Genomic DNA, 27,466 nt, shown 5'->3' with positions numbered 1-27,466 from the left:
TACGAAACAAATACAAACGTTTAAAATTTTACGAAACAAATCCTAACTTTTCACCTTTTTAGCGATTTAAGTCAAACGTTTAAAATGTTACGAAACAAATCCTAGCGTTTAACCTTTTTAGCGATTTAAGTCAAACGTTTAAAATGTTACGAAACAAATCTAAACGTTTAAAACTTTACGAAACAAATCTAAACGTTTAAAACTTTACGAAAAAATCCAAATGTTTCACCTTTTTAGCCATTTAAGCAAAACCTTTAAAACATTACGAAACAAATCCAAACGTTTCACGTTTTTAACTATTTAAGTCGAACGTTTATAACATTACGAAACAAATCCAAAAGTTTAAAACGTTACAAAACAAATCCTAAAGTTTCACCTTTTATGATATTTAATCCAAATGTTTAAAATGTTACGAAACAAATCCTAACATTTCACCTTTTTAGCGATTTAAACCAAACGTTTAAAATATTACGAAACAAATCCTAATGTTTCCCCTTTTTAGCGATTTAATCCAAATGTTTTAAAAGGTTACGAAACAAATCCAAACATTTAGAAAGTTATGAAACAAATCCAAACATTTAAATATTATGAAACAAATCCAAACCTTTAAAACGTTACGAAACAAATCGAAACATTTCATCTTTTAAGCGATTTCATCCAAACGTTTAAAGCTTTACGAAACAAATCCAAATGTTTAAAACATTACGAAACAAATCCAAACGTTTAAAACGTTACGAAACAAATCCAAACGTATAAAACGTTACGATACAAATCCAAACGTTTAAAACATTACGATACAAATCCAAATGTTTCACCTTTTTAGCGATTTAAGCCAAACGTCTAAAATGTTACGAAACAAATCCAAACGTTTAAAACGTTACAAAACAAATCCTAAACTTTCACCTTTTTAGCTATTTAAGCCAAATGCTGAAAACGTTAAGAAACAAATCCCTATGTTTAAAAAGTTACAAAACAAATCCTAACGTTTCACTGTTTTAGCGATGTAAGCCAAACGTTTAAAACATTACGAAACAAATCCTAAAGTTTCGCATTTTTAGTTATTTAAGCCAAACGCTCAAAACGTTACGAAACAAATCCCAACGTTTAAAACGTTACAAACAAATACTAACGTTTCACCTTTTTAGCGATTTAAGCCAAACGTTTAAAAGGTTACGAGACAAATCCAAATGTTTAAAACATTAAGAAACAAATCCAAATGTTTAGAACATTAGGATACAAATCCAAACGTGTAAAACGTTACGAAAAAAATCCAAACGTTTAAAACATTATAGTAAAAATCCAAACATTTCCCCTTTTTAGTGATTTAAGCCAAACGTTTAAAACGTTACGAAACAAATCAAAACGTTTAAAATATTACGAAACAAATCTAAACATTTCACTTTTTTAGCGATTTAAGCCAAATGTTTAAAAGGTTACTAAACAAATCCTAACATTTCCCCTTTTTAGCTATTAAAGCGAAATGTTTAAAACGTTACGAAACAAATTCTACCATTTGGCCTTTTCAGCTATTTAAGCCAAATGTTTAAAACGTTACGAAACAAATCCTAACGTTACACCTTTTTAGCGATTTAAGCCAAACGTTTAAAACGTTACGAAACAAATCCAAATGTTTAAAACGATACGAAACAAATCCTAATTTTGACATTTTTAGCTATTTAAGCCAAAATGTTTAAAACGTTACAAAACAAATCCTAACGTTTCACCTTTTTAGCGATTTATGCCAAATGTTTAAAACGTTATGAAACAAATCCTAACATTTCACCGTTTTAGCTATTTAAGCAAAACGTTTAAAACGTTATGAAATAAATCCTAACGTTTAAAACATTGCAAAACAAATTCTAACTTTTCACCTTTTTAGCGATTTAAGCCAAACGTTTATAACGTTATGAAACAAATCCAAACGTTTAAAAAGTTACGAATCAAATCCAAATGTTTAAAACGTTACGATACAAATTCAAACGTTTCACCTTTTTAGCGATTTAAGCCAAACATTTAAACAATTTTGAAACAAATCCAAACGTTTAAAGACGTTACGAAACAAATCATAACATTTCACCTTATTTGTGATTTAATCCAAACATTTAGAACGTTTCAAAACAAATTCTAACATTTCACCTTTTTAGCTATATAAGCCAAACGTTTAAAACCTTACAAACTGTAATACCCCATAAATTAAAAGGACTAAATTATTCCACGTACATTATAGGACTAGGAGTACGTAAATTAAATTTGAGGGTAAATTTAATTTATAGTATCTCCCGAAATATAAAATAGCTATAGAAGTTAAAATATAAAATTTGGATATTTATATTTTAACTAACGGGAATCAAGATATGCTTATAAATTAAAATAGAATAATTAATAAGTTCCGTGTGAATATTTTTGGAGTCAATATTCACGGAATATTTTTAAGAAATTACCCCTAACATTTTATTGAATTTGGAGATAGAAATTTTATTAAGTGGGTCTAATTTAGCGCTAATAAATCTTAAATGATTTATTAAAAATAAAATATAAGAATTTGTTGTCCATTTTAGTTACGGACAAGTATTTAAGAATTTGAGTTAAAGTAACGCGTAAATACCTAGGGGCTAGTTTGGCTTTTAGCCAAAATATATAATCTAACAATTCAAATGAGAATTCATTTGAATCAGGAGAAACCTAAAACTTAGGTTTATAAGTTTCAGAGAACGGCGGTGATATAGAAAATGGACAGAAAATGATACGCGACGGTAGGTTCGCCAATTTTGATCTGATTTCTTGTTTCTAACTCGAATTTCTTCGGTAATTCGATATTAATCGAAGTTATAACCGCTATTTTGAATTCGGTGATATAGAAAATGGATTATATTCGAATATAAAACGGTTACTATATCGAATCGAACGTACACGTATTTATTTTACGTTTCGATTTCATAACCGAGTTGTTTGGTATGTGAATTGACGTTATGGATCAAAAAATGACGTAATAGCTCGACAGAATTGGACCGGGAACGGAGTTACTGTGGCTGTGCATGAGCATAGTGACTGTGCGGACGCATAGGGACAATGTGCGGGCGCACAAGGCTTCGCGCCAACGCGCATTTTGAACGGTACGCTCAATACGGAATCAAAAAGGACTTTGAAATACGAAATAGGACGTTTAAAAAGGACTAAAAAAGGAATTGGATAGTTAAAGAAGTTCGATTAATTAAAATTTAGAGATGTTTTAATTAGGTCCTCTATTAATCAAAGTGATTAATAGTTAGAGAACAATGAGTTGATATCGAGGATGGGAATAGACTAGATATGTTATATGTCTATTAATGTCTATAAAGAGTCTACTCTTTTGAGTTAGAATTCTTGTTTCAGTTGTGTTTAACAATTGTTTACTAATTAGTTCCCACGAGCAAGCAAGCTAACGGACCAGGAGAGTAGAGGGTGATCGAAAACGGTTTTTGTGAATAACGGTTTTGTGAGTTCGCATATTTACTATTGAATATTAATGCCAAAAAAATTATAACTCAAAATGTGTTTGAAATTGCATTGCATAGAGTCGATTTAAAACCAATATAGATCCACTGGAACGTGCTATCTATGGGCATCAATAGAATTGTGTGATCACCGGTGTTAATAAATCACTGCATTCTATTGCATATTGGCTGGGTCCTGTGGCCAGATGCTTGCAAAGAGGCCTAGACCTAACAGGTTGTCATGGGGAGCCAATAATTAAATTTACGGCCCAGCAAACCTTACACAGAGTTAAGATGATTGTGATGTCATGAGTTCACAATTCATCCTGTGTTAAACAAGTGAGCATGAACCATTGTATTAACCATAGTTAACCAAATGCGGTTTCTCTTAGAGTTTCATTTGGATTGGTTATTTGACTGCACAAAGTGTGTTCACATGCGATTTATGCTTTTATTAATATGCTTAAGTAACTATGTGAATTCACTCATATTTGACCCCTATTGATTTCCCTTTCACAAGTAAATGGCATTTTGACGTGACAAGACTTCCAGTTCTTTCTCCGAAAGTCGTAAGTAGATTAAGGTAACTCTAGAGCTGCAGGGTAGTTCTACTATCACATAGTAGTTCATTTGTAAATGTTTTAACGCTGATGTGAAACTACTGTTAGTATCATTTTGGGACAAAAGCATGTTTTATACAAAAAGGGCTTTTGCCAGATGTTTATAAAGAAACCTGGTTTTGATAAAAGCTTTATGTTTGTTTGGCATGCTTTAACCGGTTACTTGATGTGTTAATTGGTTTGCACCGCTAGCATTGTTTTCAAACAGGGTTATGTTAGGATACGTGCTATGTACACGTACTATCCTTAGTCCAGAAATGCAATCGCATGGTTTTGATTACACGTTTATCTAAAGGTTTTCAAATACTTGCAAAAAGAGATTGAGACCTTTCATGTTTTCAAAATGCGAAAAGTTTTTTCTGTTTTTCCTAGGCTTGCTACGGGTTTTGGAACAACCATTCCCATTCCCTAGCGCTGGTCTCGGCACGAGTTTTTGGGTGGAAATCGGGTCGTGACAAACTTGGTATCAGAGCAATGTTGTAGAACTAGAGTGTCTACAATAACATTGTTGATAATAGAACAATAGAGTCTAGGGAAGTACTGCATCAATAGAATTCGAGTCATGTCCTTGTTATGTCATCATTTTATTGTGAAATATTCAGCTTTTCGTTTGGGCTGTGAGTCTATATTATGTTTAACACGAGTTATGTGTTGTGATACGCATAAGCACATGAGGTGCGATCATTGAGATGGTTATATGCATACATGTTGAACTCGTATTTGTCGTCTATTGTTTGATTACAATGTGGTTTGATTTAGTTAGGATGGCTGACCAAAGACAAACTCGCGGCCGAGATGTGATGATACGAGATGCACCTGAAGAAGCTCGTGATGAGTCGTCTGTGCATTTAGGGAAAAATGAACCGGCTAATGCGACAGGTAGAGGCCGTGGGCGTGGTAGACCTAGAGGTAGAGCTAGTGGTCAGGCAGTGGAGGAACATGTACCAGTTCAAGCTCCTGGAATACCTCTACAACCAAATGCGTCAGGCTTTGACTTTAATCACTTCTTTGCTGGAGTTGCAGCTATGCAGGCTAGCCAAGTTGAGAATCAGGCTATGCATAGGGAGCAACTATTGCAACAACAACAGCGAGTTGGTGCAAATGTTGATAGAGATAGTGTTTCGGCGTATATGCGACTCAAACCAACAGAATTTGACGGTTCTGGTGATGCGCTAGATTTCTTGGAGGAAGTTGAGCGTAATGCTAGACGTCTGCATGCGGATGAGAGACAGTCAATTCTGTTAGTCGAGATGTCTATGAAAGGACCAGCAAAGGATTGGTTTAGACATATAATTCAACCTACGATGAATCAGATGACCTGGGAAGAATTTGTCAATCGGTACAGAGAGTTCTATCTGCCATTCTCTGTGACCGAGAGTTATGGAGATCAGTTACTGATTGATGAAATGAGATAAGTCAGTGCAGGAATACGTGACATAATTTACATGAATTGGGAGATTTGCACCTAATTTGATGGCTGATCCAATCAGGGTGAATGTGAGGTTTATCAAGGGTTTAGGACCTAAATTTGTCATCCTTGTCTTTGATGTGAATAAAGATTTGATCCAGCTGATAGACAGTGCACGTCAGATGTAGACTTCGTTCGTACAGTTTGGAAGGATTGTCAATCCTACTGTACCAATGTCGACGAGGAGTGATCAGGTTACTGCGGCGGCCAATACACAGATGTTCTTCAGTCCAAGTGGTTTTACTGGGCCACGTCACAGAAATTTTAAGAAGGGGAAGATTACAAGCGTTTTAATACCCCTAGAGCTAGTTCGAGTGGACGCAGCTCATGAAGTGCTGGAGTGTTAGCTCCATTCTGCCAGAATTGTCGGAGGAGACATTATGGAGTGTGTCATCTCGCTCCAGGATCGTGCTTTTTTTGTGGCCAACCAGGCCATTATGCTAAACAGTGTCTGATGTCAGGAGCACAAGGGTCTACTGCTAGTGTAGCATAACCTTTTCAGCAGCAGCGGAGGCCTGTGTTTCGAGCGGCATCTGGGCAAGGTCAAACCGGTAGTACGTTTACTGGTTAGAGAGGTAGAGGTTTTGAAAACAATTGTGGTGGAGGAAGGAATGCTGGAGGAAGAGGTACTGGCCAGACTTCTCAGGAAGAAGGAAGTCAAGCCAGAGTGTTTGCATTGAACTCATAGGAGGCTCAAGACTCTAATGCAGTTGTGCAAGGTATCTTTACTACAGCTTCTATGGATGCCTTAGTATTATTTGATCCGGGTGCGACGCATTCATTTTTTTCGCCGAGTTTTTCAATTAAGATGGGGAAACAACCCACTTATTTGCAGAATCCATTATCAGTAGCCACGACAATGGGTGAAAGTATGGATACGGACATAGTTTATCCGTCTTGTCCTATGAATGTTCAAGGACGAGAGTTGTTTGCTGATCTAGTTTTACTAGAGGTGCTAGCATTTGATGTTATATTGGGTATGGATTGGTTAGCTCAACATTATGCAAATGTGGATTGCACTAATAAGCTGGTGATATTTAATACCCCTGGAATTGAATAATTTCAATTCAAGGTGAGGAACTAAAATCCACCACTAGCATAATCTCAGGTATGAAAGCTCAACAAATGATAAGGAAATGGTGTCAAGCATTCTTAGCTATTGTGTTAGATACAGAGAAAGTTCAAGGGAGTGTACACAATGTACCAGTGGTAATGGAGTACCAAAATGTTTTTCCAGACGAGTTACCTGGATTACCACCAGACAGAGAGATAGAGTTCTGTATTGAATTAGCTCCTGCTACCAAACTGATATCAATACCTCCTTATCGGATGGCACCAGCAGAGTTAAAAGAATTGAAAGATCAATTAGAGGAGCTACTTGATCGTGGTTTTTTCAGACCAAGTGTTCCACCGTGGGGAGAACCTATCTTATTTGTTAAGAAGAAAGATAACTTGTTTCACCTCTGTATCGACTACAGACAGCTGAACAAGGTTACAATCAAGAATAAGTACCCTTTGCCAAGGATTGATGATTTGTTCGATCAACTTCAAGGAGCAAGGTACTTTTCTAAGATTGATTTGCGATCAGGATATCATCAGTTGAAGATCCGAGAGGATGATGTTTCGAAAACTGCTTTTAGGACTCGATATGGTCACTATGAGTTCCTAGTTATGTCATTCGGATTGACGAATGCTCCAGCGGCTTTCATGGATATGATGAATAGGATATTCAAACCATTCTTGGATCAGTTTGTGATCGTCTTTATTGATGATATTTTGATATACTCGCGTACAGAAGAGGAGCATGGACACCATTTACATATAGTTCTTCAGACATTAAGGGAGCATCAATTGTACGCCAAGTTTTCAAAGTGGGAATTCTGGTTAGAATAAGTCGCATTTTTGGGACATGTAGTATCTCAAAGTGGAATCAAGGTAGATCTTAAGAAGATCGAAGAGGTTGTGGAATGCATACGACCAACTTCAGTGACTGAGATTGTAATATCCCGTGTTTTTCTGTCATGGTTTTGTTGTGTTTCCGAATTAGTTTCGGATTGTTAATGGTGGACTTAGCAAGTGTAACACCTTTTTATTTTTTTTATTTTTTTTCCTGAAAATATGTTTTTTCTGAAAATAAATATTTTTTTAAAAAAAAATTTTCTGGAAAATTTTTTTTTCAAAAAAATTATTTTTTTTATCAAAATATATTTTTTCTGAAAAAAAAATTTTAAATTTTTTTCTGAAAATATTTTTTTCTGGAATTATTTTTTTTTTCTGGAAATATTTTTTTTTTAAAAAAAAATCAGATTGAAATTTGGGTTTTAAATTTTTCATCTAAAGTGATAAAAAGCAAAAAAAAAGTAAGTTAAATAACCCATATAACCCATGTTGGTTTTAAATAACTAAACTAACATAACCCAAATTATTTGGGTTATAACCCAAGATATTATTAGAAATTCAGTTTGGGTGGTTATAAGCTCATAACCCAACCAAACTGAATTTGAACACCCCTATGGTCTGCTATCTGAAGAATTAGGAACTTAATTAGCATAAATGACTTCACTAAAAGTAAGCGATGCTAGTTTTGATCAAATTATAAAATATGATATTGGATTTTTGGTGATTTTTTTAGTTTATGCTTTAGATAATGTTAACCGTTTGTAAATTGGGTTTATGGTGATTTTTTTATTTTTACGGTTTGATTTAATGATTTTGCAGCAGTTAATGCAAAGGTTGTTTTATTTGCTGGGTACTTTAGTTCTTTAGCTACCAGTTATGGAAAATAGCTCAAAACAAGGAGATTATTGAAGTTTAAAGTCTTGTGGATGTAAAAGTTAGCAAGCTTTGTGACAGATGTATTAGTGTAGCTTGCGAAGATGAATGCAATGAAATAGATTGCCTTTGTTCTACTGGAAAAGATGTATGCCATGAAATAGATTGTTAAAAACTTTCATATTTGTTGTTTCCGTTTGTGCGAGAAATGGTTTATTGCTTAGCTTTGAAGTTAGGATCCAGCATAGATTTGATTACTTTTTTCGAGTATATAGATTTGATTACATTTTTGGAGTACATAGGTTTGATTGCATTATGGGAGTACGTGGATTTGATTACAATTTTGGAGTTAATGTTAGACTCTTAGCTTCTTTTATCAGATCTGTGATTAATTTCTTGACTGATTTGAACTGTTAGAGCTCTATACCAATAGAAAATTAATCTTATCTAGTTCTTAATTGAGTACGAAATAGTACTACAGAAGGAGGAAAAATAGGTTTCTGCTGCTGAAAGAACGGTTGAGCAACACTAGCCGACGACATCTGCTGCCCAGATGTCGGACACTCCCTAGCAAAATGACCCAGCTGGCCACAAGCATAACAACTACATGGTGCCACTTGGCACTGTCCCGGATGTCTCCATTCTGCAGTTCTGACAAAACGGAACACAAGAAGTACCACTGTAACCGCGACCAGATCCACAGCTACTCCCACCGTAATCAGAACTGTGTGAATACGGCTGATACCCTTTTCGACCACCCCCTTTTTGACTCTTATACAGGGAAGGCTTGTACTGATAGCTGCTGCCCACTACTCTGAACAACACCGCCCGTCTTCTTGGCCTCTGGCATTTTCCCAAAATGCAGTAATGTACTCTCCATACGACGAGCACTATCCACTACACTGGTGAAGTCTCTGTGCGTCTAAGTCAGAAGACTAATAAACTCAGCACCTAGACCCTTCACGTACCTGTCGTTCACCCTCTGTTGTTCAGTCTGCACTGGGGCAAAGAAACTCAACCTCACAAACTCAGTGGTATACTCATGTATCGACATGTCTCCTCTTTTCAAAATTAGCAATCTGTCCCTATGACCCTCTATCACTAATAAGTAGGTGAAAATCTTTGAATCGAGTTACAAACTCCTCCCAATAAATAGTAGCCATATCAGCACGAATTTCCCTGCGAAACTAGTCATTTGCAGGACCCTTCAAGGACATCTCCACTAGCATAACTGTCTGCCTCTCAGAAGCCTGCAATCTCTGAGCATTCCGGTCAACCCCCTCCAGAAAGTCTAGGGCATCACCGTCGCCTGCAAACTCAGTCGGCTTCAGCCTCGAATAAGCCAACACCAAATCCCTATCAGTGATTCTGGCACCACCAACCGCAACACCACCAGCCTGTGGTACCTGTTGCTGTACAATCTGTCGCAGCATAGCATACTGGTTCAGCATGGCGATCTGTCCCGCCTGCAGTTGCACTTGGTTATCCTGTAGTGCAGTGATTCCATCCAGAAATGTTGTGAAGTCAAACGGATCCATAGGAACTTGTAGTACACCGGGTGCCTGAGCGTCTGCACCAACACGTCTCCTACCTCTAACTCCAGTAGCCTGCCTCTGCCAGCCCGTCGTCTGCCGGCCTGATGCCAGCCTGACCTCCGCCTGCACATCGTCTACCAGCTTGAACTACCGGTTCATGCTGATCAACCTCAATCGACATAGCGTCATCAGCTTCAGTCTCAGCCTGAGCTGCAACACGCCTACCAGTATTCATTCCTATGAATGAAACAACAAAACTCAAACAATGCCCACATAGCAACACCTAGAGTATAACTTAAATAGCTCAATAATTAACAATTCACCCAAAGTAATAACAATAACATTCCAATGTAATACATAAACTTTTCAAAATAAAGCATTAGTAGCACATAAGACAGACGCAAACACTCCTAATGGTGAAGGTAAGAAGTTTTGAAAACAAATGATGACCTTTCAAAAGACAAGACTTTAATCCTAATTCCGCTGTAGACCCTATGACACAATAACAACACATAACTTGCCCTAAAGCGATAAGCACATAACATGCAAAAATTTGGCCTTAGTTCGAAACTAAATCTCTGATACCAACTTTGTCATGACCCAATTTCATAAATTGTGACCGGCGCTAGGGTATCGGTATTGTCGTACCAAAACCCGCAGCAAGCCTCGCGGAAAAAAAATCAAACATATAAACCTGCAGAAACACTGCTCGGGGGCAACCGAGACTCCAACCTAAGTCTAGCAATTTATATCACAGTTCTAATATAAATAACATAAATATTTGAAATGCTCAACAGCATGCCTTAAATATAATAATAAAATAATCCAGATTAAACCTGCCAGTAATAATCAATCAGACAAACCGACAATCCCAATGTGCAATAACCAAAGTAATATATAAACTAGTTCTATTGCGGTCTAAGAATTCGAAAATAGTGACTAGTTTATATAACATAAAACCTCCGAGGAATTAAACGGATCGGAGTGGACCAGCTTTCAAATCATAAACCTGAAAAATTTGGAAAAACATGGTCAGATATATTGAGATGAGTTCGTAATACTATTTATATTTATTTAGTTTAAAACCCTTAAATCAAAACCTTTTATACTAATATAACATGATTGTGGAAAACAGTACTGAAATGATTCCACCGTAAGTATGACATAGCATACTGATAAACCCAGAGTGGACGGGAACAGATCATCGTCATATACCAGCGTAAGCAAGACTTTAGTCCGCCGATCCTAGAGTACTTACCAGTACACACAGTCTCGATACAAGACTATCGAGTATCTCGTTTCAATCCAGATCCATAATCGCCTAATACAATTGAAAAGCATTTATAATATTAAAATATGATGCGGTACTTAATAAAGCAGTAAATAGCACTACAAACTCACTGCTTGCTTATCAACGTGAATCTTGGCAAACAGCTAACCCTGGTTCGACTCCTGAGCGCGAATAGTCGAAGCATCTAAAAATAAATTCATAAGTTAAAATCACTCCAACCCCTAATTTTAAGAATACTAGACACCACGTAGGACTAGAAAAAAATAATAAGATAGATAAAATCACACAGAGAAACGCAATTCTCAAATAAAATATAATATCGTAAACTAATTCAAGTCCATTGAGTTCACACCTTAGAAACCACTTCGAAATATTATTTAAATAATATTTAACTAATAATTAAATAAATTCCTCAAATAGTAGGTTAGCCGAGTTTCTAAAATTACCAGGCTAAACCCATGTGTCGGCGACGCAAGTCCAGACCGACCCAACTGATAATCCAAAGTTATATACCACAGTTTATAATTATAATTTAAATAATATATTAATTAATATCAAAGTAGAACAAAATAGCTTGAAATCCAAGAAATCGGATATCACTGACAAAATACTTCTCTAAAATAATTTAATAAACAATTAAAAGCTAAAATAAATATTTAATCACATTTGCCACGCCAAAATCTCAAAAATTGTAGATTAAATATAAATACCAAATTCTCACATATAATAATAAAAGGTAAATTAATTATTAATGAATCTAAATATTATTTTCAGATTTTAAAATAATATTGTCGAATTGCTATATTGAAAAAGAATACCCAAGTTAAAATTTAAAACAATCAATTAATAAGTAAAATTTGAAATGGTAAAAAATTGACTTAAGGAATTTAATTGATTAAAACATAATAACCTAAGGACCATTCTAGTCTTTTAGCCATCTCCTTCATTCCATTAAACAATTTCAATTCCTTGTTATAGAGCCTAACCCGCCAACCTCTCATCACCAAAATTCAAACTTAAATCAAAGGTTCTAATGTTAATAACTCAACAAAATCATGATTTTAAATGCTATGAAAGATTACAAGAACCAAACTTATCAAGAACCATAGCATATAAGGAAAAGAACATGAATACACCCCTAACCTCCAACTTCGTCTCCTTCAAAACGTGAATCTCAGAAACAACGATTATGAATGACAAATCCACCGAATCCCATCAGAACTCCAGAGTAAAACGTGCCAAAACGTACTTTTAAACATAGTTTTTATTTTGGTTCAATGAGTTGCAAGGCAGCAGATATATACGATGATCGTGCAAGGTGCGACGGGTGCCATCATACCAGCACTAATGCACTGGATCCCATCAATACTCCGAAGTTGAACGTGCTTGGGCGAGAGCAGTATTAGGATGAGTGACCTCCTTGGAAGTCCTCGTGTTGCACCCCTTTTTTGCATTTTTGTGATACGCGCCTGCATTTTTTTAAATATTATCGCCTATCGCATAAACAGAACGAGTAACGAGTAACGAGTAACGAGCACCGGTGAATTGCAATGCAAGGACTAAACGGAAAATATGGAAAAAGTTCAGGGACCAAAACGTACTTTTAAAGATAGTTTAAATTTTGGTTGAATGAGTTGCAAGGTAGCAGATATATATGATGATCGTTCAAGGTGTGACGGGTGCGATCATACCAGCACTAATGCACTGGATCCCATTAGAAATCTGAAGTTAAACGAGCTTGGGCGAGAGTAGTACTAGGATGGGTGATCTCCTGGGAAGTCCTCGTGTTACACCCCTTTTTTGCATTTTTGCGTTCAGCGCCTGTATTGTTTTAATTGTTATCGCTTATCGCATAAACAGAACGAGTAACGAGTAACGAATAACGAGCACCGCTGAATTGCAATGCAGGGACTAAACGGGAAATATGGAAAAAGTTCAGGACCAAAACATACTTTTAAAGATAGTTTTTATTTTGGTTGAATGAGTTGCAAGGCAGCAGATATATACGATGATCGTGCAAGGTGTGACGGGTGCGATCATACCAACAAAATGAACCGGATCCCATCAGAGCTCGAAAGTTAAACGTGCTTGGGCGAGAGTAGTACTAGGTTGGTTGACCTCCTGGGAAGTCCTCATGTTGCGCTTTTTTTTTTTTTTGCGGTCCGCGCCTGCATTTGTTTAATTATTATCGCCTATCGCATAAACAGAACGGGTAACGAGTAACGAGCACCAGTGAATTGCAATGCAGGGACTAAACGGGAAATATGGAAAACGTTCAGGGACCAAAAAATACTTTTAAAGATAGTTTTTATTTTGGTTGAATGAGTTGCAAGGCAGAAGATATAAACGATGATCGTGTAAGGCGTGACGGGTGCTATCATACCAGGACTAATGCACCAGATCCCATCAGAACTCCGAAGTTAAACGTGCCAAAACGTACTTTGAAAGATAGTTTTTATTTTTGTTGAATGAGTTGCAAGGCAGCAGATATATACGATGATCGTGCAAGGTGTGACCGGTGCGATCATACCGGCACTAATGCACCGGATCCCATCAGAGCTCCGAAGTTAAACGTGCAAAAACATACTTTTAAAGATAGTTTTTATTTTGGTTGAATGAGTTGCAAGGCAGCAGACATATACGATGATCGTGCAAGGTGTGACGGGTGCGATCATACCAGTACTAATGCACCGGATCCCATCAGAGCTCCGAAGTGAAACTTATTTGGGCGAGAGCAGTACTAGGATGGGTGACCTCCTGGGAAGTCCTCGTGTTGCGCCTTTTTTTTGCATTTTTGCGGTCTGCGCCTGCATTTTTTTAATTATTATCGCCTATCTCATAAACAGAACCAGTAACGAGTAACGAGCACCGGTGAATTTCAATGCAGGGACTATACGGGAAATAAGGAAAAAGTTCAGGGATCAAAACGTACTTTTAAAGATAGTTTTTATTTTGGTTGAATGACTTGCAAGGCAGCAGATATATACGATGATCGTGCAAGGTGTGACGGGTGCGATCATACCAGCACTTATGCACCGGATCCCATCAGAACTCCGAAGTTAAACGTGCCAAAACGTACTTTTAAAGATAGTTTTTATTTTGGTAGAATGAGTTGCAAGGCATCAAATATATACGATGATCGTGCAAGGTGTGACGGGTGCGATCATACCAGCACTAATGCACCGAATTCCATCAGAATTCCAAAGTGAAACGTGCTTGGGCGAGAGCAGTACTAGGATGGGTGACCTCCTGGGAAGTCCTCGTGTTGTACACTTTTTTGCATGTTTGCGGTCTGCGCCTGCAAGTTATTTAATTATTATCGCATATCGCATAAACAGAATGAGTAACGAGTAATGAGCACCGATGAATTGCAATGGAGGGACTAAACGGGAAATATGAAAAAATTACAGGGACCAAAACGTACGTTTAAAGATAGTTTTTATTTTGGTTGAATGAGTTGCAATGCAGCAGATATATACGATGATCGTTCAAGGTGTGACGGGTGTGATCATACAAGCACTAATGCACCGGATCCCATCAGAACTCCGAAGTAAAACGTGCTTGGGCGAAAGCAGTACTAGAATGGGGTTACCTCCCGGGAAGTCCTGGTGTTGCACTTTTTTTTTTGCATTTTTGCGGTCCGCGCCTGGTTTTTTAATTATTATCGCCTATGAATTGAAATGCAGGGACTAAACGGAAAATATGGAAAAAGTTCAGGAACTAAACGGGAAATATGGAAAACGTTCAGGGACCAAAACGTACTTTTAAAGATATTTTTTATTTTGGTTGAATGAGTTGCAAGGCAGCAGATATATACGATGATCGTGCAAGGTGTGACCGGTGCGATCCTACCAGCACTAATGCACTGGATCCCATCAGAACTCCGAAGTTAAACGTGCTTGTGCAAGAGCAGTACTAGGATAGGTGACCTCCTGGGAAGTCCTCGTGTTGCGCCTCTTTTTTGCATTTTTGCGGTCCGCACCTGCATATTTTTTAATTATTATTGCTCATCGCATAAACAGAACGAGTAACGAGTAACGAGTAACGAGTAACGAGCACCGATGAATTCCAATGCAGGGACTAAATAGAAAATATGGAAAACGTTCAGGGACCAAAACGTACTTTTAAAGATAGTTTTTATTTTGGTTGAATGACTTGCAAGGCAGCAGATATATACGATGATCGTGCAAGGTGTGACGGGTGCGATCATACCAGCACTTATGCACCGGATCCCATCAGAACTCCGAAGTTAAACGTGCCAAAACGTACTTTTAAAGATAGTTTTTATTTTGGTAGAATGAGTTGCAAGGCATCAAATATATACGATGATCGTGCAAGGTGTGACGGGTGCGATCATACCAGCACTAATGCACCGAATTCCATCAGAATTCCAAAGTGAAACGTGCTTGGGCGAGAGCAGTACTAGGATGGGTGACCTCCTGGGAAGTCCTCGTGTTGTACACTTTTTTGCATGTTTGCGGTCTGCGCCTGCAAGTTATTTAATTATTATCGCATATCGCATAAACAGAATGAGTAACGAGTAATGAGCACCGATGAATTGCAATGGAGGGACTAAACGGGAAATATGAAAAAATTACAGGGACCAAAACGTACGTTTAAAGATAGTTTTTATTTTGGTTGAATGAGTTGCAATGCAGCAGATATATACGATGATCGTTCAAGGTGTGACGGGTGTGATCATACAAGCACTAATGCACCGGATCCCATCAGAACTCCGAAGTAAAACGTGCTTGGGCGAAAGCAGTACTAGAATGGGGTCACCTCCCGGGAAGTCCTGGTGTTGCACTTTTTTTTTTGCATTTTTGCGGTCCGCGCCTGGTTTTTTAATTATTATCGCCTATGAATTGAAATGCAGGGACTAAACGGAAAATATGGAAAAAGTTCAGGAACTAAACGGGAAATATGGAAAACGTTCAGGGACCAAAACGTACTTTTAAAGATATTTTTTATTTTGGTTGAATGAGTTGCAAGGCAGCAGATATATACGATGATCGTGCAAGGTGTGACCGGTGCGATCCTACCAGCACTAATGCACTGGATCCCATCAGAACTCCGAAGTTAAACGTACTTGTGCAAGAGCAGTACTAGGATAGGTGACCTCCTGGGAAGTCCTCGTGTTGCGCCTCTTTTTTGCATTTTTGCGGTCCGCACCTGCATATTTTTTAATTATTATTGCTCATCGCATAAACAGAACGAGTAACGAGTAACGAGTAACGAGCACCGATGAATTCCAATACAGGGACTAAATAGAAAATATGGAAAACGTTCAGGGACCAAAACGTACTTTTAAAGATAGTTTTTATTTTGGTTGAATGAGTTGCAAGGCAGTAGATATATACGATGATCGTGCAAGGTGTGACGGGTGCGATCATACCAACATTAATTCACCAGAATGCCGGTTAGCCTGGAAGTCAAGATCAATGCATTGTTCCCTAAAAGTCTAGGGTGGTGCCATAGCTCATATGCTCAAATTTAGGGAACAGAGAATGAAGAAAAAGAATGCAAAATTAGAAATGAGGGGATGACTTTCTTAAAAGACATAAGCCACTAAAAAACGAAAAATCACATCCTTCGAGGATATGCCAGAAAATACCTCTACGGATGCAAGGCCAGAAGACGGAACAACCAGAAAAATACAGACACCGTAGAGGATGAACAGCCAGAAAAATACATATACCCCAGATGATGAACAGCCGAAAAATAGCGCAGACAGAGATACAGACATACCAGAAGATGAACAACCAAGAACGACAGAACAAGTCCTAGAGCTTTCAGAGCAAACTCAGAGAATCAAAACAAAGACCCAGAGCCTTTAGACAAAGACCCAGAGCCTTCACAAGACATAGAGCCTTCAGACAAGACCTAGAGCCTTCAGACAAGACCCAGATTCTTCATATAAGTTCCAGAGCCTTTCAGAGTAAGATCGAGAGCCTTTAGATAAGTCCCAGCGACTTTCAGAGTAAGACCCAGAGGCTTCAGATAAGTCCCAGAGCCTTCAAAGTATGACCCAAAGCCTTCATACAAGACCCAGAGCCTCCAGACAAGACCCAGAACCTTCAAAGCAAACCCGGAGAATTATCCGGAAGACGGGATCTGAAAGAGCCAGACTCCCCAACTGGCATAAAGACGCCAAAACACGGTAGAAAAACACCGAAACATGGTATAATGACACCATAAGTGGCAGAAAGACGCTAAAGTCTGATGAAAAACATCGGCATACGGTGGAAAGACACCAAAGCCTGGTAGAAAGACACCAGCATCCGTTAAGCATGAAATAATTAATGGAATCCAGACACCTATGCGATATCGGTGGCCTTTGGGACGGTCAAGGGATCCTGTCTGTCTATATGAAAGCCTCGGACAGGACAATTACAAGGGTTCGAGCCATCAAACCACTCTCGGGACGGCCGAGAGTTTATAGCTCCATTCCACAGAGCACGCACTCAGGCAGCCCGGGCTCACAGACAGCTGAGAAAACCATTCCAAGCAAGATGCGGAGTAGGCCAGAACTAGAGGTGCATGAGGCAAGAGTCATGCACCACAGCGGGTAATTCTTAGGCTAGGGCATTACCATACCACCAAGCGAGCGAGAGCCTCCGATGGTGGGCAGTATCCTTGTCGCTCGTCTAACAGTAAGTCTCTTCTTTAACAAGAATTGACCTACTTCCTCAATTCTCGTTAAAGAGGGGGCAAACTGTAAACACCTATTTTTTCGGATAGGTAAAAAGTGATAAGGAACTGAAGCGTCCAATGATGATTTCCAGAGAAATCTGTCCGGGTGACGAGCTTTCGATTCGCTTGCTGGAATCTAAGCAGGCCTAATTTGTGCACAGCTGTAAACTTGGAGGATTAAAACGCAATGAGGCGTAAATAGCCCATAAAAATCCAAAGAAATTGTAATATAAGTCTAGAAATTGGACTAATTGTCATATCTTAGAAGTTTATGGGCCAATTTGCAAGTTTGACGGTCTGAAATTGACCTTAACCAAACCTATAGGGCCCGAGGAACCTTTTTAACACTTTCGGGCACCAAAACGCACTTTTAGCAATCTTTTACTTAGCCACTAATCCTTAATACGAATTTAACTAAAACGTTAGAGTTTAAAGCTAATCTTAACACTTAAAAACTTATCACTTCACACACTTTCACCCTAGAATATTCTAGGAAACTGTAGGTCATCCTTAACCACTATAAATACAGCCTTAAGACATCCTTGCTAAATGTGGCACACAAACCCTAGAAATTGACCAGTAGAATTCGGCCACCACACACACACACTAAATCCAGTCCTGAAAACACTAAATACGTGTTGATTCTCCAAGAACACAAGCCCTGCACAGATTCGAAGCTGGATTCCGCATCCACTTCGCCAGTAAACGAGCCAAGGACTCAGAATGGTATTTCTAAGGACCCTCAATATTGTTCTTTTGATTTTGCCATAAATTTGCATGAATAATTGCCATAACTGTTGTAATTGTGAATTTTAGGATGCATGTTTAGCCTATAATTGCTTATTTGTCATTACAATAGCTTTAATCTATTAATTCGATGCTTTCAATAAGCGCCATAAAATTCGATGAAAAGGCATATTAATCACTGTAATTAGCTGTTTTTAATGTTCAAAACCAGAAAACAATCAATTTAGAGCTCTTAGAATGCATGTTTCTAGGAGATTTTAGCTCTTTTTGCCACGAAAACTTCAAAAATGTACTTGTTGCCCATAAAATAATTTTGCATAGATGAGCTTTAAACACTTCGATTATGTGTTTTTTGGATTCCTTGTTTGATTTTATGCTGTTTTGACGATGTTTACATGAAAAACGGAGTTAAAACGGGTAAGAACAAAGCAAAACAAAACGACCCCTGAAATTGCCGACAAACCGGCGGCGACGCCGCTGCAACCGGCAGCGCCGCTACGTCATCCTGCCGGCGCCGGCACTCTAATCCGGCCCTGTGTTCTTCCTTTTCCAGATCCCAGATTTGCTTTCCAGATCTTCCCGACTTCGATCCAAACTTCAAAACACGTTTTCGGGCCCATCTAGACGCCAAATCAGGCCCAGTTTGAACCCATACGTAGCTAATCCAATGTACTTTAATATTTTGTACTGTAACAGGCCATACCCGATGTAAAAAGGACTCATAAGTATAGATATGTAACATAGTGTATAAACCGGGCCCACGAGCCGGATTAACCCAAACTCGGAATCAACTCCGAATCAAACCAGTAGAACCGGATCGACGAGACCCACAACTCTCGTGATTTGACCAAGAGCTCATTCTGACCAGACCGATGGTCAAAACTCGCGCGAGTGCTAGGCACTTAATGTCAACGAGGTTTAAAAGTATCTCTAGCCTTATATGTATATCCAACTGCCCCTGACCATGCTAGCAATGTTTATTGCTTTCGAATAGCATTCCAAATCCAATAATAACCGGTTAAAGGACTAATCACCTAAAATTAGCCCATTAATGCAACTCCAGCCCATCACCTAGATATTGTAGGACTAATATGAAAACGTAGTAAATGGTTGTATAGGTTTTTCAAGACTCACCTAATAAAATAAATCAATCACACTTATACATCCGGTTTGTGCATGTAATCAATCCAGACCAGCCAGACTTATGCTATTTGCTAGAAACCTCTAAGGTTAGATGTATGCATAGGAGTACCCGCTACTTGCCTCAAATGCCAGTCTTGATCGAGTCTTATGCGCATCAAACGTGTTTACAGCTTTCATACTTGTTTATTTTACAGCTTTCGTATCTTGTGAACTGCATATACTGTTAAGATGAGATATAAAACGAATATGTCCAGAAAATAAAGCGGGTAACAGATAAGCCAAACACAAGAGTCTCGGGGAGGTCCACGAACCCTAGTCTTTGGTCTGATGCACGATAGTCTTATCGGAGGCGAGTACGGCTATGTAGTCGGTTAAAAGGCATTTCCTAGTTGAACTAGGTGACGACTTCATTTTTCAAACCATTTCCAGATTGAAAAGTCAGCCATAAGCCTTGGGCGAGCGGCCCCCGAATCCCGCTATGCTCACATGTACTTTTAAAGATAGTTTTTATTTTGGTCGAATGAGTTGCAAGGCAGAAGATATATACGATGATCGTGTAAGGTGTGACGGGTGCGATCATACCAGCACTAATGCACCAGATTCCATCAGAACTCCAAAGTTGAACGTGCTTGGGCGAAAGCATTACTAAGATTGGTGACATCCTGGGAAGTTCTCGCGTTGCACCCCGTTTTTGCATTTTTGGGGTCTGCGCCTGTAATTTTTTTTATTATTATTATTGCCGAGACATAAACAGAACGAGTAACGAGCACCGATGAATTGCAATGCAGGGACAAAACGGGAAATATGGAAAACATTCAGGGACTAAAACGTACTTTTAAAGATAGTTTTTATTTTGGTCGAATGAGTTTCAAGGCAGCAGAAATATACGATGATCGTGCAAGGTGTGACGGGTGCGATCGTACCAGCACTTATGCACCGGATCCCATAAGAACTTTGAAGTTGAACCTAAGGTTGGATTGTTGGCTTAAAATACTTAATTATACATTGGTTTGTTGTTGTTATTGTTTAAGGATATTGTTGTTACCCATAAAAAGTTTTGGGGTTGTTTGTATGACTTTGGTATGTTTGTATTGTTTAAACTTGTTGGGGAAACGTTTTATGTTTGTTGATTATAAAATTAGAAATTCTATGCCATGAATGATTGTTGGTTTGATTAATTGGTTCATATATGAGCTTATGCTTTAGATATGTATACATGTTGTTGGAATCATTTTAAGTGATTAGGCACGCTGGTGTCTACTCTGGGTGGTTTGGCCAACTGAGGCTAGTTTTGAGCATATTGTGTAAGTGTTTCCTTGTTGTTAAGGTATATTGAGTTCCATGGTTTTCAAATGAATAATGTTTTAGTTTAAATGTTTTAGATTTAACATTGGTTTTACTCTGGCATATAATTGGGTCAGGTTAGACTTGGGTCGCCCGACATGTGAGATTAAGCTTGAAGTCAAATTCACAACTCAGGGATTTTCACTTGGTTTCAAAGTTTTAAACTAAGTTATATAAGTACTCCGGATTATATTTTCAACGGGAACTCAATTATGATTAACTTATTGTTTGACTCTAGTATTAATTTGAATATGGAATGTATTTGTATGGATGTTGTGCTTGAGCTTATACCTTGGTTGTGGTTTGAGATGCTAGTCTTATTTGGTGTATAGTATTCTTAGAGTTAGGGGATGATTTATTTTTAACTTAAGCATTGTTTCTAGACTCGTCGACTGTTCGTGCTTTGGAGTTAGAGCAGGTTTAGGATATTTACCAAGATTCAAGTGGATACGCAAGCATTGAGTTTGTTGTGTTGTTTACCGCTTTTATTAAGTACCGCAATTATTTTAGTATATAAACTGTTTTGAACTGTTTTAAGAGATTATGGATCTGGATTGGAACAAGCTACTCGATAGGCTTGTATCGAAACTGTGTGCACCGGTAAGTACTCTGTGATCGGCAGATTAATGTCTTGCTTACGCTGGTATATGACAGGATTTATTCCCGTCCACTCTGGGTTCAGTATGATACGTCATACTTACGCTGGTATCATTTCAATACTGTATTTCCATAATCTTAAGTATATTAGTATAAAAGGATTTGTTTTAAGGGTTTTAGACTTAATAAATGTAAATAGCATTATGAACTCATCTCAGTATATCTGACCCCGTTGTTTTCCCAATTTTCCAGGCTTATGATTTGAGTGCGTACAAGTGATCACCCAAGTGAAAACAACAACTTATATAAGCAATATATCAGTTAAATCACACAGCTCACTCACGACATTCCAATAGGAGTACGCAGAAAATTTTGAAAACAAAAGATGACGTTTCAAAGACATGACTCGAATCCTAATTCAGTAGTAGTTCTTAGGATTCATTAACCACTTATTATGCCGAAAAAAATAAACACATAACATATAAAATGCCTTGTTTTGAAACAAAAGCTCTCAAACAAACTTTGTCACGACACATTTTTATAGATTGCGACCAGCGCTAGGGCATGGGTATGGTTGTACCAAAACCTGTAGCTAGCCTTTCAGATAACCAACATTATACATTTAAAACAATGTAACTATATAAAACCACATGCTCGGGGGCATCCGAGACTTCATCCTAGTCTAGCAATATATAAAAGCAACACATATTCAAAGCATGCTTGTCTTAAATTAAAAAGTCCAAAAGTATGGCAATATATAGAAACACCATAAATAGAGTAATCATGCCAATAGCAATAAAATAACATTTAGATCACCCAACAAAATAGTCTAAAACATAACTATAAGTTTAAGACAGAAAATAATCTAGTACTACTACTACTGTGGTTTAAGAGTTTAAAACAGTTTGACTATTTATTCTGGAAAAAAAAAACCTAAGAAGAATGAAGAAACAAGGATCAACCAAACGCTTGTTGTCATTGTAATGCGTTAGGAGTCTTCTCCTTCATTATGAGCTCATCTTCTTGTTACGATGAGCTGCACTCTTTCATCATCCTTAATCTTTAGGGATGACTAGTTTATCCGTGTGATTAGTTGGTTACTGTTGGGTTCTGGGTCAGGGACTTGCGACTGGTCTTATTGTTTGTGGCTTGTTTCCTGTTACATTCTTCTGGTACTATTTCAGGTGTGATATCCATCATTAGTACCTCCTCACAAGGTTGTGTCTTTCAAGCATTTATGTTTGTTTTTCTGGGTCATCTTTGGGCCTGTTTCGGGCTGTCCCTTTTCTTTTTATCCGTTGGGATTAATTGCCTCTTCAATTCTGTTTTTCAAAATTTGAACTGCAATCATTTCATGCTCCTGAATGTCCGCCACGTTTCCATCTAGTAACTGCTGTTGCGGTTTCCTAGATCCTTCTTTAAATTTCTTTTCTTTTCTTTCCATTTTCTTTTATTTTCTTCTTCTCTGTTCATTTCAAAAAAAATCTTTGTTTTCCTTTATCGCCATTGTTCCCTTTCGCCTTTCTTCTTCCTTTTGGTTTCCAGGTAAGTTTCATTTTCTTTCTCGATTTTTTGTATTGAGTGACGCGTACTAGGTCTTTTGCGTCTCTCCCTTCTTCTGGCGCTGCTGTAGATTACCGTAATTCTTTAAGTTCGTTGGTTACTAATATTGATAGAGAGTCTTTGAGCGAGATTCGTGATGATTATGGGATACCCGTTGTGTATTCCCTTTCTGTCTGCGGCGCTCGCATGAGTGCTAATGAGGATGTGGGTGATGGAAAAGTAGTTGTCTATAGGGAACAATTTCGTTGCGGGTTACGTTTTCCTTTGGATCCATTAATTGAGTCTTTTGTGAAGGAGTATGGGATCCCCTTAGGCCAGATTCATCCAAACGCAATCCGAGTCTTGTGTTGCTTTATCGAGTTAATCTGTGACAAAGGTTTGGTTCCTACTTTGGGTCTTTTGAATGAGCTTTTCTTTATTACTCGTAGAAGTAATGAGTTTTATCATCGTTTGGCTGCTCATCGGGGTAGGCGTTTGATTGATGCTTTGCCTAAAATTACCAAACGTTGGCAGCGTTTTTTCTTCTTTGTGAGTCACGATAGTGCCTTTACTGATTTCCCCTCTGATTGGGTTGATGACTCTGAGTCTTTGTCTTTTTCCCCACTTTGTGCTATTGACTCCGAGGTAATAGATTCTTTAGTAGATGATGCCAGTCCCATTTATTCGATTTTTATGACTTAGTGGATATATACCTTTACCATAAGTTTCCTCATATTGAGTTGCCTCCTCGTATTGTGACTGAGGGGCCTCTTGAGAGTGATGGTACACTGTCTCAGTCTTGCCTTTCTCCTTCACCTCTATCTTTTGTAGATTTGACGTCTACGTCTCAGGGTATGCTTCTCATTAGTCTTTTCTTGGCCTCTGTCATTATTGAATGTATACTTATCTATATTGCTTTTGCAAGAATGGGGACGATTTTCTTGATGCTTTGACTCTTACCTTTGATGATGACTCGGTTGTTTTCACTAGGTCTAAGCCTGCATCGCTGTCGTTGCCTCCTCGGCCAGTTGTCAAGATTGAGAAGAATCCTGAGTCTGGATTTCCCTCCTCCTCTAGTAAGAAAGGGCGAGATATCCGCGATCGGACCAGACAGGGGTCAGCGAAACGTTTCAAGAAGAACTTGGATTCCTTTCCTAATCCTAAGGAATGGTTACAGCAAAATGTTGAGTGGTTGTCTGCCTCTTCTCCCGAAGTGTCTTCTTTATTTTCCCAATTTGTGCAATTTCCTAAAGACATAGAGGTTTGGGACAGTTGTACTGGATCTGGTGCTTGTGACCGGATTGATTCTGCCTTGTTACAGGTAAATATTTCTTACTGTCTTCTTTCTTTTGTGACGGGTTTGTGTGTCTCCGTTTTTAGTGTTCTTTCTTTCTTATTTTGTGTTTCTGTCTTCAGCTTATTCAGGAAAATGCCTTAATTCGTCGTAAGGTGGAGGAGACTGCATTTTTGGAACAGAGACATGAGAAAGAAATGACCCTATTACGAGATTCTATGTCTTCAGAGAGGGTGAAACTGAACAAGCAGAATCAAACAACTCTGGATCGTATTAAGATCTTAGAGAAGAAAGTTTCTGATCACGAAGCTACTATGTTGCAACTTCAGGCTTCATGAGAAAGGCTGACTCAAGATCAGCAAAACAACAAACGAGATGCTAACGTTTACATGAGTGGATGTCTGACTGACTTTTGCGCTACTGTGATTAAGATAGTTCGCGAAGATTATCTAGATTATGATATCAAAAAATTCCTTTCAATTGATCTCCGGGCTTTGGGTCAGCGTGTTGCGGCTAAAGTTGCTGCTAAAAAGGCTGGATTACCTATATCACCAGTGTTTCCTTCCGATGTTATCAGCGAAGGTATGAGAGATGCCATAGATCCTGGTTAGAAGACATCAAGTCTTGACTCAGATGTTTGTGGTGATAAGGGACCGTTGGGTCAAACCTCTACGACCTAGACAGCTCTGGTCCTGGTTAGGGACTCTCATTCTTTTGGTATTGAAACTTCTAATGCTGAGGATCGTGATCCCTTGGCTTCTGACTCAGTCGAGGAGAATGTGGAGGAGAAGATTTCAGAAGATACGATTGGTCCAAAGGAGGGAGCGATCCATCCAGAGGAAGTGTAGTTGGCCGTATGTTGGGCCTTAGCTAGCTTTCTAATTTCTGTGCTACTTTCATTATAGTACTTCTGTTCGTTTATTTTATTTTTCTTGGAGGGTTTTATGGGAAACTCTCCTCTTCTGGGATTTCTGAACAATTGCGATACTTTATGAATGCTATTTACGTTTGCTTTTCATTGTGTCTTTTTATTGAGTCACAATTGTGCATGATAATTTAATAGAGATGCTAAAAAATGGAAAGAATACGAGATGCAACTTTATTCATTATTCGTTGTTACATCTTTCACTGGAAATATTTCTTCAAATTCTCGATATTCCAGGTTCTAGGCAATGGTGTGCCTTCTAGATGAGCTATTCTATATGCTCCTTTCCCTACAACTTCAGTGACTCGGTACGGCCCTTCCCAGTTGGGCTCGAGTTTTCCCACTCCTGCAGCTCCTTCCCCTATTTTAGCTTTTTTTAAGGACTAAGTCACCTTTTGAAAAGCTTCGTTCCTTGACTCTAGCATTATGATACTTATTCATCTGTCTGCAGTGGCCCTCTGCGCGTACAGATGCTTGGTGCCTTCTCTCTTCTAATAGGTCTAGGCACAGCTTCATCGCTTCTTCATTGCGCTCTTCGTCTATGATCTGCACCCTAAGTGTGGGCATTCTCATTTCTATGGGGAGGACATCCTCTGTTCCGTAAGTGAGTCAGAAGGGTGTTTCTCCTGTGGCTCTTCTAGGAGTTGTTCTGTAAGCCCATATTACGTGGTACAGCTCGTCCACCCATCTCCCTTTCAAATCTCCAAGTCTCTTCTTGATTCCAGATAGGATAGTCCGATTGGTGACTTTGGTGAGGTCATTGGTCTGTGGATGCGCCACGTAAGTAAATTTCAGGTTGATCCTCAGTTCAGCGCAGTATTCCCTGAACTTGGCGCAATCGAACTGTTTCCTATTGTCTGTAACTAGGGTATACGGTGTTCCAAACCTGCTCATAACTTCATTGGTAAGCCAATTGATGATCTTCTGGGACGTTATAGTGCTCATTGGTTGCACTTCTATCCACTTGGTGAAATGATCTACCGCGACTATGATGAACTTAACTTGTCCTCGAGCTGGGGTGAATGGTCCTAGTATGTCCACTCCCCATGTCATGAAAGGCCAAGGACTTCCGATTGCTGACTGGTGGGCTGCCGGGGTTCTTATGATTGTGCCAAATCTTTGGCATTTGTCGCACTTTCTCACTATATCTTCTGCGTCTTTCTTCATAGTCGGCCAGTAATATCCCTGGAGCAGTGCCTTACTACTCAAAGTGGCTGCTCCTTCGTGCGCCCCACATTCTCCCTCGTGGATCTCCTTCAGTACATATGCTCCTTCTTCTATCGAAATGCATTTGGACCATGGGTGTGTGACCGAGGTCCGGTACAAGGTTCCTTCTATCATGGAGTAGACAGACGATATTCGTACTTGTTTTGTTGCTGCTGCTCTTCCTTCTGGGACCACTCCATCGTTTAGATATGCAACAATGGGTTGCATCCAAGGGTCTAGCTCTGTGACTGGTAGAACTTCCCTCTCGTCTACCATGGGACTCATCCTCTCCTCTTTCATGTAGAGTGAGAGATACATGGGATTTTTTGTTGCGGCTGCTTTTGCTAGTGCGTCTGCTCTCATGTTCTTCTCTCTGGGTATTGGGATTATCTCCAACTGTCCTCCGTTCTTCTCTATTTCTTTCAGCATCACCTTTTCTCTTTCCATGTATTTTGCCATGTTGGCATTTTTCGTCTGGAATTGTTCCAAGACTTGGTTGGTAACCAATTGGGAGTCGCTATGGACTTTCAGCTTTTCAGCTTTTACTTCTTTTGCTAATGTGAGTCCTGTTAGAAAGGCCTCATATTCTGCTACATCATTGGTAAGGCATGAATATCTTAATAAGTTTATGCAGTCACAGAGCACTGGGACGCCTCCTACATCTTCTTCGTCTACGACCATCCCAAGAAAAGTGGTGATTGGTAAGCTTTCTCCTTCTTCTGTTGTTATCATACAACACTCCCTGGCCATTTCTTGGCTTCCACTTACTACTACCGTTCCCTCTGAGGTGGGTATCTTTAAGGTTAATAACCTGAT

At 38.7% G+C, this 27,466-nt stretch overlaps 1 protein-coding gene, 5 non-coding genes and 6 pseudogenes across 6 annotated transcripts; all 12 read left to right on the top strand.

Annotated features, from left to right (window-relative positions):
• The first annotated feature begins 5,734 nt into the window (after positions 1–5,734).
• LOC126681825 (uncharacterized) lies at positions 5,735–6,621 on the top strand. Its single transcript, XM_050377381.1, has 3 exons — positions 5,735–5,903; positions 5,993–6,045; positions 6,250–6,621. The coding sequence occupies exons 1-3, from the start codon at positions 5,735–5,737 to the stop codon at positions 6,619–6,621; spliced, it is 594 nt and encodes a 197-aa protein (XP_050233338.1).
• A 5,863-nt stretch (positions 6,622–12,484) lies between these two features.
• LOC126685130 (5S ribosomal RNA) lies at positions 12,485–12,603 on the top strand (annotated as a pseudogene).
• A 233-nt stretch (positions 12,604–12,836) lies between these two features.
• Positions 12,837–12,955, top strand: LOC126685099 (5S ribosomal RNA). The gene has a single exon (XR_007643252.1). It is a non-coding gene; the product is annotated as a 5S ribosomal RNA (ribosomal RNA).
• Positions 12,956–13,187: 232 nt separating this feature from the next.
• Positions 13,188–13,305, top strand: LOC126685157 (5S ribosomal RNA; annotated as a pseudogene).
• Positions 13,306–13,822: 517 nt separating this feature from the next.
• LOC126685091 (5S ribosomal RNA) lies at positions 13,823–13,941 on the top strand. Its single transcript, XR_007643244.1, has one exon. It is a non-coding gene; the product is annotated as a 5S ribosomal RNA (ribosomal RNA).
• Positions 13,942–14,314: 373 nt separating this feature from the next.
• On the top strand, positions 14,315–14,433 carry LOC126685114 (5S ribosomal RNA). Its single transcript, XR_007643266.1, has one exon. It is a non-coding gene; the product is annotated as a 5S ribosomal RNA (ribosomal RNA).
• Positions 14,434–14,659: 226 nt separating this feature from the next.
• Positions 14,660–14,779, top strand: LOC126685136 (5S ribosomal RNA; annotated as a pseudogene).
• A 218-nt stretch (positions 14,780–14,997) lies between these two features.
• LOC126685118 (5S ribosomal RNA) lies at positions 14,998–15,116 on the top strand. Its single transcript, XR_007643270.1, has one exon. It is a non-coding gene; the product is annotated as a 5S ribosomal RNA (ribosomal RNA).
• Positions 15,117–15,504: 388 nt separating this feature from the next.
• Positions 15,505–15,623, top strand: LOC126685113 (5S ribosomal RNA). The gene has a single exon (XR_007643265.1). It is a non-coding gene; the product is annotated as a 5S ribosomal RNA (ribosomal RNA).
• Positions 15,624–15,849: 226 nt separating this feature from the next.
• On the top strand, positions 15,850–15,969 carry LOC126685138 (5S ribosomal RNA; annotated as a pseudogene).
• A 218-nt stretch (positions 15,970–16,187) lies between these two features.
• On the top strand, positions 16,188–16,306 carry LOC126685124 (5S ribosomal RNA; annotated as a pseudogene).
• Positions 16,307–20,310: 4,004 nt separating this feature from the next.
• On the top strand, positions 20,311–20,429 carry LOC126685123 (5S ribosomal RNA; annotated as a pseudogene).
• Positions 20,430–27,466: the final 7,037 nt, after the last annotated feature.

This window comes from Mercurialis annua, linkage group LG5 (genome assembly GCF_937616625.2).
Source record: "Mercurialis annua linkage group LG5, ddMerAnnu1.2, whole genome shotgun sequence".
NCBI classification, from domain to species: domain Eukaryota; kingdom Viridiplantae; phylum Streptophyta; class Magnoliopsida; order Malpighiales; family Euphorbiaceae; genus Mercurialis; species Mercurialis annua.
Note: the sequence above shows the minus strand (reverse complement) of the source record. Positions and strands in the feature narration are given on the sequence as shown.